Source organism: Trichechus manatus, unplaced genomic scaffold (assembly GCF_000243295.1).
Source record: "Trichechus manatus latirostris isolate Lorelei unplaced genomic scaffold, TriManLat1.0 scaffold00042, whole genome shotgun sequence".
Classification (NCBI taxonomy): domain Eukaryota; kingdom Metazoa; phylum Chordata; class Mammalia; order Sirenia; family Trichechidae; genus Trichechus; species Trichechus manatus.
The window spans coordinates 10,023,500-10,038,226 of record NW_004443978.1 but is presented as its reverse complement, the minus strand read 5'-3'; the positions used below and the strand labels follow the sequence as shown (position 1 = coordinate 10,038,226).

The window sequence follows — 14,727 nt, the reverse complement described above, 5'->3', positions numbered from 1 at the left end:
GGGGCACAATAGTCCCAGGACAAGGACTAGAAGGCAAGAGGGGACAGGAAAGCTGGTAATAGGGAACCCAAGGTTGAGAAGGGACAGTGTTGACATGTCATGGGGTTGTTAACCATTGTCATAAAACAATATGTGTACTGTTTAATGAGAAACTATTTGTTCTGTAAATGTTCATCTAAAGTAAAATAAAAAAAAAGACATAAAAAAATATATATGTCCTTAATTATGTTGAGGAACTTTTCTTCTTTTCCAGTGTTGTTGAGATTTTCATAAGGGTGTTGTCATTCCCATGGCCAACTCTTCAGACAAAGATTAGACTGGACTATGGGACATAAAATGATGCTCGTGAAGAGTGTGCTTCTTAGCTCAAGTAGATACATGAGACTGAATGGGCAGCTCCTGTCTGGAGGTGAGATGGAAAGGCGTAGAGGGTCAGAAGCTGGATGAATAGACACAGGAAATACAGGGTGGAAAGGAGGAGTGTGCTGTCACAGTATAGGGAGAGCAAATACAGTCACATAACAATGTGTGTATAAGTTTTTGTATGAGAGACTAACTTGAATTGTAAACTTTCACTTAAATCACAATTAAAAAAAGGACGGGGGTGTTGGATTTTATCAAGTAAGTACCTTTTCTGCATCCATAGGCATGATCATGTGGATCTTTGTTCTAGTGATATGGTGTATTACATTGATTGATTTTCTTATGTTAAACCATCCTTTCATTTCCTAGAATAAATCCCACTTGGTCATGGGATTTAAATTTATCAAGACTTGCTTTGTGATCTAACATGTGATCTGTTCCGGAGAATGATCCATGTGCCCTAGAGTAGAATGTATTTTGTGCTTCCATTGGGTGGAATATTCTATATATGTCTGTAAAGTCTCTTCTATATATGTCTGTAAAGTCATGAAGTTGGTTTATGGTGTCATTCAACTCCTCTGTTTCCTTTTTGGTCTTCTTTCTACATATTCTGTCCAATATTGAAAGTGGTATATTGAAGCCTCCAACTATTATTGTAGTGATATCTATGAAGCAGTTCTCTTCTGTCCTGGAGGGTCACTATGAGTCATAATCAACTCGACAGCAACAGGTTTGGTTTGGGGTTTTTTGTTTTTTTTAAAATCTATTTCTCCTTTCAATTTTATCAGTGTTTGCTTTATATATTTAGACACTCTGATATTGGGTGCGTATCTATTTTATTCTTAATTCTTCTTGATGAATTGTCCTCTTCATCACCATGTAAAGTCCATCTTATCTTTTCTAACAGATTTTGACTCAGAGTCTACTTTGTCTGATATAAAGATTGCCGCCCCAGCTCTCTTTTGGTTATTATTTGCATGGAATATTTTTTTCCATCTTTTCACTTTCAACATATTTGTGTCCTTGGGTCTAAGATTTCTCCCTTATAAACAGCATGTAATTGGATCATTTGTTTTTATGTATTCTGCCACTCTCTGCCTTTTGATTGGAGTATTTAATCCATTTACATTCATGGTAATTACTGATAAGAAGTGACTAACTTCTGCCATTTTGTAATTTGTTTTCTTGTGTCTTAAGCCATCTTTGTCTTTGTCTTTCTCCTACTGCTTCCTTTTGTGTTTCGTTTATTGTATTCAGCCACTTTAGTTCCCTTCTCCATTCCTTTTGTGTATGTTTTTTTAGGTATTTTCTTAGGGTTTACCGTGAATATTACATTTAACAGCTTGTATTTATAACATTCTAGGGTAAGTTGTTACCAACTTAACTTCAATAACATACAAGAAATTCTATATACCATTTCTCTCCTCCCCTTTTATTGTTATCACTAATTATGTCTTTATATTTCATGTGTCCTGTAACATAATTTTATCCTTGCTTTTTGTACATTTGTTATTAAAAAGCATGAAGGACAAAACAATTAGAATTATCAACCATGAATACCTTATCAGTAGCCCTTTCCATGCACTTCTCTTTATTAGGGATTTTTTTTTTTTTTTAAATGTATGGCTTTGAATTACATTCTAGTGTCTTTTCCCTTCATTTGTAGAACTCCCATTAGTATTTTTTGTGTGGCTGGTTTGCTGGATGTAACTCTCTCAGCTTCTGTTTGTCTGGGATGTTTTATTTTCACCCTCATTCTTGAAGGACAGTTTTGCTGGGTATAGCATTCTTGGTTGACCGTTTTTTCTTTATTATTCCATTGCCTTCTGGCCTCCAATAGTTCTGCAGAGATATTGGCACTTAATCTTTTTGTGGATTCATTGTATATGACTGTTTGCTTCTCTCTCGCTGCTTTAAGGATTCTCTCTTTATCCTTACTTTTTGAGAGCCTGACTGTGATGTGGCTTGGTGTAGATCTCTCTGGGTTTATCCTGCTCAGGGTTCTTTGAGCTTCTTGGATTTGTAGATTCATGTCCCTCATCAGATTGAGGAAATTTTTGGTAATTATTTCTTCAAATATTTTTTCTGTCCCTTTCTGTCTCTTATCTGCTCCTGGAATTCCCATGATGCGTATATTGGAGCCCTGGGTCGCGCAGTGTTTAAGAGCTCAGCTGCTAACCAAAAGGTAGGCAGTTCAAATCCACTAGCCACTCCTTGGAAACCCTGTGGAGCAGTTCTGCTCTGTCCTGTAGGGTCACTATGAGTCGGAATCAACTCAACAGCAATGAGTTTTGGGTTTTTTGTTGTTGTTGTTGTCGTCCCGTAATTCTGTTAAATTGTGCTCAGCCTCCTGGAGACTGTTCTTATTGTTCTCAGTCTTTGTAATTTCTACTCTCTTATCCTCTGATTTGCTGATTCTTTCTTCTGCCTGATTAAATATGTTGTTAAAATCCTTCCATTTGTTTCTCATTTTAGTTATTCCTTACAGTTGCAATATTTCTGTTTGGTTTCTTTTTATCTCTTTTTTTAGATTCTCATTATATTACATTTTTTTTCCTTATTTCTTGTAGATCTTTGTCTATGTTTTCCCTTAACTCTTTAATTATATTTGACATTGTTGGGTTTTATTCTTCCATTCATTATTTGGTGTTCCATTGAAGTGTTTTCATACTCTTTGTCATGTTCATTTGGGTGGGCCATTGTTTCTCTTTGTGTGTCTTGTGATTTTCTGTTGGAACATTGGAATTTTCAAGGGTGTTAGCTTTCTCAGATCTCCCCAGTATTTTGGTGTTTTTTTTCCACACTACTTTCTGCAGTAAAGTCTTAGGTTGGCTGAACCTTCAGCCTTTGCTTACCATTTTCTGTCCCTCTCTATGATAGCTTCTTCTCTCTCCCTGGTTTTATTATATTCAAAAGTTCCAAATCTTAGTTTTCAACTTACAGTGTCTCCCAAACATGCCAGAGAACACGCTGTGATCAATCTCTCCACCAGCAGGCACCTCCTTTCAGGCAAGAGGTCATGCAGTAATCAGTCTGTTCACCAGGATACATCATCCTCTCTCTGGTTGTTACTTCCTTCAGTTCTCTGTTTCTGCTACCACATTTTCAGTTGGATAACCACACCAAGTGAGCTCCCTTCAGGGCTTGGTGTTTCCCTCCCGTTTTGCTCAAGGCTTTCTTCCCTGCTCTGTGGGAGCTGCTTATATCTGAGCTGGCATTCAGGGAAAGCACAGGCAAACTTTCTTCCATTTCAGGAGGAGGAGGGACTAGCATTCCCCAGAAAGACCCCTGAGAGATCTATCTCATTTGTTTCAGTTTCAGAGCTCCAGTGGCCCTGTGGTGGTGGCGCCACTATAGGGAATGTTTTGTAGGAGTTCATATTAATCCTGCAGCCGACAGTTACCAGTTGGGGGAAGAGTTGTCACACTCTGAATGGACCCCCCGTGAGGTCTGCTTCATTGCTATTAGAGCCCACCCCATGGTATGTTGACTGATGATGTAGCCTCCACTCAAGTTTCCTGCTTCCTAGCACACAGCAGCCTCAGTTGGCAGTTCTCAGTGCCAACTGCAGAGGGGAGCAGACAGATCCAAACTGACCCCCAGGGAGGTTTGTCCTGTTGGTTTCAGAGGCCTGAGCTGTGGAGTGCGCAGAGAGGCTGGTAGAGTGCTGACTATGGGTGCAGACTACACTTCAAAGGCCTTATTTAGCAGTTTGCAACAGCCTGGCAACCAACAGTTATCAGATGGGGTTGGGGTGTCATGCTATGGTTGGATCCCCACAGAGGTCTCCTGTTGCTGTTAGAGCCCACTCCCCCCCACCCAGAAGATTATTGGCTGTGAGTGCAGTCTGCACACAAGACACTTGCTTCCAAGCGCGTGGCAGCCTCAATCAGCAGTCCTCAGCACCAGCCAAAAGTGGGAGCAGACTATCCCGAATTGACTGCCGGGGAGATTTGTCCTGTTGGTTTCAGAGGCCTGAGGTATGGGGTTCACAAGGAGGTAGGTAGAGTGCTTACTTGCAAGCAGACTCCAGTGCAGGCTACCTCCTGTACAAATTTGCAGCAGCTTTGCAGCTGACAGTGTCCAGATGGAGAAGGTGCTGGCATGCTCCAGACAGATCCCTGGGTAGGTCTGCCTTGTTTATTTTAGAGCAGAAGCTTGGAGTCCTGTCTCTTTGTACAGACAAGGGATGTGGTGGTTAGGGAAACAGGCTCTTTTGCTGGGGCCGCTGCTCTGGTTCACAGCTCCTAGCAACCTAGGTGGCTAGGGGTAGGGGCAGAGATGGTGGGAGAAGTGACTTTCCTACTCTGTGCAACTCGTTGATTTGTTGATTCTTGCCTGTCCGCAGTTCTCCACTGCTTTCCTCTGCTGCCCAATTCAGAGTCCCTCAAAGCAAGCACCGTTTACTTGTTGTATTTGTGGGGGTGGGTCATAACGATGGTTTGTATATGTCACCATCTTCCCAGAAACCCCACACTTGATTTATTGAACCACAATTTTATACTGCTTCATATCCTAAGGGTTCTCCAGACTGAATCACTGCTCTCTCAATCCATCCCTTTGTCCTCATAGGGAAATAGGGAAAGACATAAAGACATTTGTACAGAGGTTATACGGTTAGCTGTCTGAAAGCAAAGACTTGTGCACATGGTTTCTATCAGTGTGAGCGGTTATGGGTTAGAAGATAATTGTAGTAAGGGGGGAAACATGGCTGCATGTTGCCCCTGTTTACAGAGCCAAAACTGCTTGTGATGCTTATTTGAACATGTTTATAGTGTGTTACTTAGAACAGGTCTTACAAGTAGGTTTTCTGGATTAGGATGGAATAGAAAAGTAGGTCATGAAAAGGAAGTCTTGATTGGGATAGCATTTAAGTTTTAAGCATTTTGAAGAACAGAGGATCCAGTCTCACCATCAGACAAGGCAGAATTGCTTGGGTTGCCTGACCAGAAATTAGGTTCTGACTCAAACCTTTCTCTCTGCAGCAGAACCAAAGCCAGAAATCCAACTCTGTCCTTTCTGCCCCCCGGATTTCTCCAGTCAGAAATTCCACCTGCAACATGTACTGTGCAGTCATCCCCCTTGGATGTTCACATGCTTGTGTGCTGAAAATCATGTCCAGCCAGGGGATTCCTGCCCAGGGGAACAGAAGAAACAGCAACAAACCTGTGATGAAAGTTCCTGGAGTGATAAATCAAAAGGTCAAGAGAAAGAAGGTGCCAAACCTGTGTTTGGAAGGACAAAGAAAAAGACTTTAGGAACATTCTCCAGGCCACCCCAAAGGCAGCCAGTCAACTCTAGGAATGGCATCAGAGGTGTGGAAATAGAAACCAGCCCAGCACAGAGGGGGATTCCTGAGGAAACAGACAAATTATTGAAGAGGATAGAAGTCTTAGGATTTGGAACAGTCAACTGCGGAGAGTGTGGACTAGGCTTCAGCAAGATGACAAACCTACTTAGTCACCAGAGGATACACTCAGGGGAGAAGCCTTATGTATGTGGGGTGTGTGAGAAGGGCTTTAGTCTAAAGAAAAGCCTTGCCAGACACCAGAAAGCACACTCAGGGGAGAAACCTATTGTGTGCAGGGAGTGTGGGCGAGGATTTAACCGGAAATCAACACTCATCATACATGAGAGGACACACTCAGGTGAAAAGCCTTATATGTGCAGTGAGTGTGGGCGAGGCTTTAGTCAAAAGTCAAACCTCATCATACACCAGAGGACACACTCAGGGGAGAAGCCTTATGTGTGCAGGGAGTGTGGGAAGGGCTTTAGCCAGAAATCAGCTGTTGTTAGACACCAGAGGACACACTCAGAGGAGAAGACCATTGTGTGTAGTGATTGTGGACTAGGCTTTAGTGATAGGTCAAACCTCATTTCACACCAGAGGACACATTCAGGGGAGAAGCCTTATGCTTGCAAGGAGTGTGGACGATGCTTTAGGCAAAGGACAACCCTTGTCAATCACCAGAGGACACACTCAAAGGAGAAGCCTTATGTGTGTGGGGTGTGTGGGCACAGCTTTAGCCAGAATTCAACCCTCATCTCACATAGGAGGACACACACAGGGGAGAAGCCTTATGTGTGTGGAGTGTGTGGGCGAGGCTTTAGTCTGAAGTCACACCTCACCAGACACCAGAACATACACTCAGGGGATAAGCCCATTGTGTGCAAGGATTGTGGGCGAGGCTTCAGCCAGCAATCAAATCTCATCAGACACCAGAGGACACACTCAGGGGAGAAGCCCATGGTGTGTGAAGATTGTGGGCGAGGTTTCAGCCAGAAGTCAAACCTAATTGCACACCAGAGGATACATTCAGGGGAAAAGCCTTATGTGTGCAGGGAGTGTGGGAGAGGCTTCAGTCACCAGGCAGGACTCATCAGACACAAGAGGAAACACTCAAGGGAGAAGCCTTATACATGCAGGCAGTGTGGACTTGGCTTTAGCAATAAGTCAACTTTAATTACACATAAGCGGTTGCACTCAGAAGACAAGCCTTGTGTATGCAGACAATGTGGTCAAGATTTTATCCAAAAATCACACCTCCTATTACATCAGATGACACACAAGGAAGAGAAGCCTTATGTGTGCAGGACATATGCGCAAGGTTATAACCAAAAGTCCCACCTCAACAGACACAGAAGGATAAAGTCTGTCCATCACAAGTCACCACTCAAAGCTGACTTGGAGACTTTTTCAGGGCAATCTTCTGTCCCCTTGCACTCCCTTTGAAAGTGAAGATGTCCTCGTGGACTAAGTAGTCAAAATTTTTACACTTTCATGAAATGGAGTAGAAAAATGCATTCCTTAAGTGGTCAAAGGACATTTGACTTAGTTTATCCACACTAAGTCTTTTACATGTTTTGTGGCCTTTTGTTTTAATAAACTTTGCTTCTTTAGAAATCTGTAACCCTGGCTGTGTACTTCATTCACTTGCCAGTCTGTAAAAATAGGGAATAAGTATTGGTACAGATATCTTGATCTCTTAAGTCCTGTGTTGCTTATGAATTCAATTTCTTGGAAGACAAGAACTGATATAAGGTCTCTTAGCCACACTCAGTAGTTCTCCAATTCACAGGGCTAAAGATGTTTAACCGTGTTTAAAGATATTCCACCATATTTCTTTCATTGTGTTCCAGTCCAAAGTGGTTTTGCTCAAAATGAGAAAAGGCCTTCGTTGAAGGCAGAGCAAGATGGCAGAGTAGGCAGTTCCAAGTTCTTGTCTCCCCACAGAGTCATCAAAAAAGCAAGCAGAAACTGACAGAACCAACTATGCTAGAACTCTGGAAATTAGTCAAAGGTTTACAGCAACCAAGAGAGCACTGAATCAAGAAAAAGACAACTTCAAAATGGTAGGAAGTCTTCATGGCATTTTTACTTGCCTGTGCCCCCACCTCCTCCTGGGCATGGCAGCAGTCTTAAAGTAGTGGTAGCCCGTGTTTTCAGAGAGAGACCATGGTCTCTGGCTCTGGAGGAACAGAACACACTTTATTTGCAAATTATTGCATCTTTCTGTTCTAACCTGTCTGGGGGCTACCTGAAGGACTGATGGAAGGCGCTCGCCTCTGTTTTGCCTAACTCAGAACTCAGGCTAGAAAAACAGTGGGCATTGCTTGGAAACACTGCAATCCGAAGTAACCCACAGACGTCTGGGGCAAGATAATGGTTGAAAAATACAGAAGATTGCCTAAAACCTGGGAACAAAACTGGGAGAATTTCTTTGGAAAATTAAGACATTCAAAAGAACCTCTGTATAAGGGAGAATTTAGAATGCTACATACATGCCCAGGGCAACACACTACAGTTGCACCTCAGACTGATTCCTAGGCTCAGTGTAAGCCTGGGTAAGTGTTGAAGGAGTACCTCAACACAGCCAATCTGCAAACACTGGGAAAGGTGGTTTTATTTGCTGATTTTCTTTTTTTTCGCCCTTAACTTCTGGTGTTCAAATAAATCTCTATCAAAACACTAGCTGAGCCAATAACTATGCAAAAAAATGCTCAAGGTCATTAGTGAAATGCAAGTCAAAACCACAGTGAGATACCATGTCACACCCACTAGGTTGGCTATCATCAGAAAAACGGAAACTAATGAAGTGTTGGCCAGGATATGGGGAAATTGGAACACTTGCACATTGCTGGTGGGACTGTAAAATGGTGCAGCCACTGTGGAAAACGGTTTGGTGGTTGCTCAAAAAGTTAAACAGAATTACCATACAATTCAGCAATTCCACTCCTTGGTATATCCCCAAGAGACTTGAAAGCAGGGACACAAACAGATACTTGTATGCCGATGTTCGTTGCAGCATTATTTGCAATTGCCAAAAGCTGGAAACAAGTGTCCATCAACAGATGAATGAATAAGCAAAATGTTGTATACACATACAATTGAATGTTATTCAGCTGTAAACGAAATGAAATCCTGATACGTACTATGATGTGGGTGAACCTTGAAAACATGCTGAGTGAAATGTCAGAAACAGAAAAATACATATTGTATGATCCCACTATTTTGAAATATCTAGTGTAGACAAATACATAGAGACAAAAGATTATCAATGGTTACCAAGGGCCTGCGGATGGGGAGAAGGGAATGAGAGTACTTAAAGCATACTGAGGTTCTGGTTGAAGTGAGGCAGAACTTTTGGAAATGGGTAGTGGTGATGGTTGCACAACATGTTGAATGTAATGAATGTCGAGTTGTACACTTAAAAATGATTAAAATGACAAGGTTTATTATATCTGTTTCACCAGCTATAAGTCCTATTTTTAAGACTTCAGAAAGATTTAAGTGTATGCCACCTAGACCCTCTCAAACACTCATAATGGCTTGTAAGAATTTTTTAAGGGTGTGATCCCACAGCACCTGACATTCAACCCAAACCAGAGAGGGGCATATCTTGAAGAGCTTTGTTATGTTGTTATGTTGGTATGTCTGATGGAGTGAACTCTTAACAAGATGCATAGAAAATCCATAACATTTTAAAGAGACTTGTAATAATAGAAACATCATTAGCTTCGTCTAAAAAGGTCAGAGAAAAACCCTAACTTCCTATGGACAGGAAGGCAGTCTGTAGTCACAGGCCATTTCTAATGGAAAAGGAAGGATATCTCAGAGTACAGACACAAAAGCCATGGAGAATCATTCTCATGGAGAAGTAATGAGCACTAATCAAGGAACTAGCGGCATATGCTCAGCTGAATTTGAGAATTTCTATGATCCAGTGCCTACTGTGTGTCTGCTATTTCCCTTTTATTAATGGAAACATTTGTTTCGGTTATTCTATCCTTGCATCAGCATCAAATGTTAGATATGCTTCTTTAGTTCATAGGTTATCTTAGGCTGGCTTCTCTCTAGAGGAGCAAAACCAGTGAAGCATATATATATAGAGAGAGAGACAGAGATGTATCTCAAGGAAATGGCTCATGTGGTTGTAGAAGCTGGGAAGTCCCAAGTCTGTGGGTCAGGCATCAGGCTGGAGGCTTCTCCTGACTCACATACCTGCAGGGGCTGACAAACTCAAGTTTGGTAAATCAGATGGTAGGCTCTTGGCTCATGGGCTTTGGAGGCCTACGAATCCCAAGATCAGCTGGCAATATGGCAGGCCGCTGGCTCAAGTCCCATTAACCAGAGATCAGACGATGATGAGCTGGATGCAGGATCCAGAGTGAGCAAAAGGCAGTGAGCTTGCCAGAACGTCCATCTATATTGGAAGCAGGTGACATACCCAAAGAAACTTACAACTGATTGGCCGATCACGTTAGATCACATCATAGGGGTGATTACATTATAGCAAAAAATATAACTACATCATTTCATAACTGCCAAACTACATGATTACATAACTGCCAAACCACTGAGAATCATGGCTCATCCAAGTTGACACACAGCCTTAACCATTACAGTCCACCCCTTGTCTACTTGGCACCTGTACACATCTCCTTAAACGATGCACAATCTCGTATAAAGACAATTACAAAGTCATACTTTCACCTAACATGATACAACTGTGTGTAACCAAAAAACACACTACCCCATTTACATCTTGTATTTTATAAGTGAAGACAATAAAAATATATGATGCACACATGCAAGGAAGAAATACTCATAACAATTACAGTCCTCATTTCTGCAACTGGTCACATGGTCATAACTGGTATTTAGAACTACCTTCTTCCACCACCCATTCCATATTCCCATTGCCTTCAGCAAACACCTAAGCTGGAGATAGAAAACCAAAAGGGAAGAACATGCTCATCATTTCTCAAGCTGAAAGAACTGAAGAAAAAATTCAAGCCTTGAGTTGCAATATTGAAGGATTCTATGGGCAATATATTGAAAGATGCAGGAAGCATCAAAAGAAGATGGAATACACAGAGTCACTGTACCAAAAAGAATTGGTCAACATTCAGCCATTTCAGGAGGTAACACATGATCAAGAACCAATGGTACTGAAGGAAGAAGTCCAAGCTGCACTGAAGACATTGTCAAAAAAAAAAAAAAAAAGGCTCTAGGAATTGACAGAATACCAATTGAGATGTTTCAGCAAATGAATGCAACATTGCAGGTGCTCACTCGTCTATGCTAAGAAATTTGGAAGACAGCTACCTGGCCAACCAACTGGAAGAGATCCATATTTGTAGCCATTCCAAAGGTGATCCTACAGAATGCAGAAATTATCAGACAATATTATTAATACTACATACAAGTTAAATTTTGTTGAAGATAATTCAAAATGGTTGCAGCAGTACATTGACAGGGAACTGCCAGAAATTCAAGCCAGATTCTGAAGAGAATGTACAATGAGGGTTATCATTGCTGATGTCAGCTGATCTTGGCTAAAAACAGAAAATACCAGAAAGATGTTTACCTATGTTGTCAAGGATTGAATTACGTCCCCCAAAAATGTGTGTATCAATTTGGCTGGGCCATGATTCCTGGTATTGTGTGATTTTCCTATATGTTGTAAACCCTGCCTCTATGATGTTAATGAGGGAGGATGGGTGGCAGCTGTGTTAGTAAGGAAGGACTCAATCTACAAGATTGGATTGTGTCCTGAGGCAATCTTTTGAGATATAAAAGGGAGAAGTGAGCAGAGAGACAGAGGGACCTCATACCACCAAGAAAGCAGTGCTAGGAGCAGAGCACATCCTTTGGAACTGGGGTCCCTGAGCGGAGAAGCTCCTAGTCTGAGGGAACACTGATGAGAAGAATGCCGACAGAGACAGAAAGCCTTCCCCTGGAACTGATGCCCTGAATTTGGACTTTTAGCTTACTTTACTGTGAGGAAATAAACTTCTCTTTGTTAAAGCCATCCACTTGTGGTATTTCTGTTATAGCAGCACTAGATGACTAAGACATATGTTTTATTGACTATCAAAGGCATTCGATTGTGTGGATCATAACAAATTATGGATAACATTGTGAAGAACGGGAGTTCTAAAACAATTGTGCTTCTGAGAAACCTGTACATAGACCAAGAGGCTACTATGTGGTTTAACATCAGGAAAGGTGTGTGTTAGGGTTATATCCTTTCACCATAATCTGAGAAACTGAACTATATGAAGAAGGATGTGGCATCAGGATTGGAGGAAGACATTAACAACCTGTGATATGCAGATGACACAACCTTGCTTGCTGAAAGTGAAGAGGACTTGAAGTACTTACTGATGAACATCAAAGACAGTAGCCATCAGTTTGGATTACACCTCAACACAAAGAACACAAAAATCTTCACAACTGGGCTAATAAGCAACATCATGATAAACGGAGAAAATATTGAAGTTGTCAAGAATTTAATTTTACTTGGATCCACAATCAATGCCCGTGGAAGCAGCAATGAAGAAATCAAACGATGTATTGCGGTGGGCAAATCTGCAAAAGACCTCTTTAAAGTGTTCGAAAGCAAAGATAACTCTTTGAGGACTAAGGTGTGCCTGACCCAAACCATATTTTCAGTCACTTCATATACATATGAAAGCTGGACAATGAATAAAGAAGATCAAAGAATTGATGTCTTTGAATTATGATGTTGGCAAAGTATTGAATATATCATGGACTGCCAGAAGAATGAACAAATCTGTCTTGGAAGAAGTACAGCCAGTACGCTCCTTAGAAGCGAGGATGGTGAGACTTCGTCTCACATACTTGGACATGTTATCAGGAGGGATCCGTCCCTGGAGAAGGACATTATGCTTCGTAGAGTGTCATTGAAAAAGAGGAAGATCCTCAGTGAGGTGGATTGACATAGTGGCTGCAACAATGGGCTCAAACATAGCAACAATTGTGAGGATGGCGCAGGACCTGGCAGTGTTTCATTCTGTTGTACGTAGGGTCACTATGAGTCAGAACCAAATCAATGACACCTAACAACAATTCCTGAGAATCTAGAAAGCCATGCATATGAGTAGGGCTGTGAGCAACCTCAGAAAAGCCCTGAGAATGCCCTAAGATTTCACCTATGGCTGACTGTGAGGTTCTGCACAAATGAGAAGTGAAGGTTAAGGCAGAGTTGTAAACTGTCTGGATCAGTGTTGAAGGCAAATTCCAATTTATACACAGAGCAACTGAAAGATTTATTGGTTCCAAGTGTTTAAGGAAACCTCTGCCCAATCATTAGCTGACCATGAAGTTAACTGAGTAGAGACTTCAGTGGCCACACATGACAAATACTTTACAGAATTATTTTGGAAAAGTCACCAAAAAAAAAAAAAAAACAACAACTAGTACCAAAAATGTAATAACAGCAAACCCTAGGGAAGGGGGCAATCTGATTTCTAGAGTTCCCATATTATTTAAAAAATCCAGTTTTCAACAACAACACCAAAAAAAAAAAACCTATGAAATATACAAAGAAACAAGAAAGTATGGCCCATACGAGGAAAATAGCAATCAGTAGAAACTGTTCCTGAAGAATTCCAGATGCTGAATTTACTATACAAAGACTTTAAACCAGCTATTTTCAGTATGTTCAAAGAGCTAAAGGAAAGCATGAGAAAGATGTCTTACCAAATACAAAATATAAATAAAACATTACAAATTAATAAAAGAAACTAAAAAGAAATCCTGCATTTAAGCATTATAACTGAAATGAAAAATTCATTAGAGGGGCTAAAAGCAGATTTGAGCATACAGACAAAAGAGGCAACGAATTTGAAGATAGGTCGATTGAGATTATACAGTCTGAGGAAAAAAAGAAAAATGAAAAATGAGCAAAGCTTCATAGATCTATTAACATCTACTAACTTTAGTAATAATGGCCTACATAATTCAAAAAGATAAATACATAAATATAATTATAAATTTTCTATGATGTTGGGCAATAATGTATAAAGATATAATTGATGATAGCAACTACATAAGGTGGGGTGGAGTGGTATAGGAGTAAAATTTTTTTTATGTTACTTCTTTTAGGGTTCTCTGTACAAATAGAACAAGTGAGACCTACACACACATTTATGGAGGTGGGAGGCAGAGAGAGATTTACTTCAAGGAATTGGCTAGCACAATTTTAGGGGCTGGGAAGTCCAAAATCTATAGATCAGGTGACAGGTTGGAAACATCTGCTGGCTCATGGGATTTTAGGGCGGCTGGCAAGTACAAATTTGTAGGCCATGTGGCAGGCTGGAGACTCCTGCTGGCTTGCATCTCAAGATCCATAGGTCAAGCAACAGGAAGAGTGCAGAGTCAAGAGAAAGAACAAGTTCTGCCAAAATGTCGATTTATAGACTGAAGGCAGACCACACTGTAAGAAACTCCCCTTTTAAAGGATTGATTCCATTCCATAGAATTACATTATTTAAGGTAGTTACATTACATTGTATTACATCATGGAACAGCATCTTGTCTACTGTGTGGCGAAACCGCTGGGAACCGTAGCCTAGCCAAGTTGATACATAAAATTACTCAAGTTAAGTTGTATTACTTAAGTTGTAATAAATTTAAGATGTTAAATGTAATCCTCAGTGGAACCCCAAAGAAAATATCTTTTAAAAATATCCACAAAAGGAAAGGAGAAAGGAATCAAAATGTTTCACTGAAAGAAAAAAAAAAAACCCAGCAAAACACAAATGATGACAGTATTAGAGGAAATGAGGGGCAAAGAAGGTTTAAGACACACAGACAACATACACACAAAACAAATAGAAAAATAACAGAACTAAACTCTTATCAGTAATTACCTTAAATGTAAACAGACTATCCAATCAAAAAAGCGATAGATAAACATGATCCATCTATATGCTGTCTACTAGAGACACATCTTAGGCCAAAAGACACAAATAGGTTGAAAGTGAAAGAATAGGGAACAATTTTCATACAAATAGTAACCAAAAGAGAGCTGGGATGGTTATATTGATAAAAGG

The 14,727-nt window shown here is 40.7% G+C and overlaps 1 protein-coding gene across 1 annotated transcript in view; it reads left to right on the top strand.

Moving 5' to 3' along the window:
• ZNF133 (zinc finger protein 133) overlaps nt 1-8,473 on the top strand; it is a 40,284-nt gene extending 31,811 nt beyond the window's left edge. The window contains exon 5 of the mRNA XM_004376439.2: nt 5,349-8,473. Within this exon, the coding sequence (XP_004376496.1) occupies nt 5,349-7,096 (1,748 nt within the window). The 3' untranslated portion in view covers nt 7,097-8,473. The remainder of the gene's footprint in view (nt 1-5,348) is intronic.
• The last annotated feature ends 6,254 nt before the right edge of the window (nt 8,474-14,727 follow it).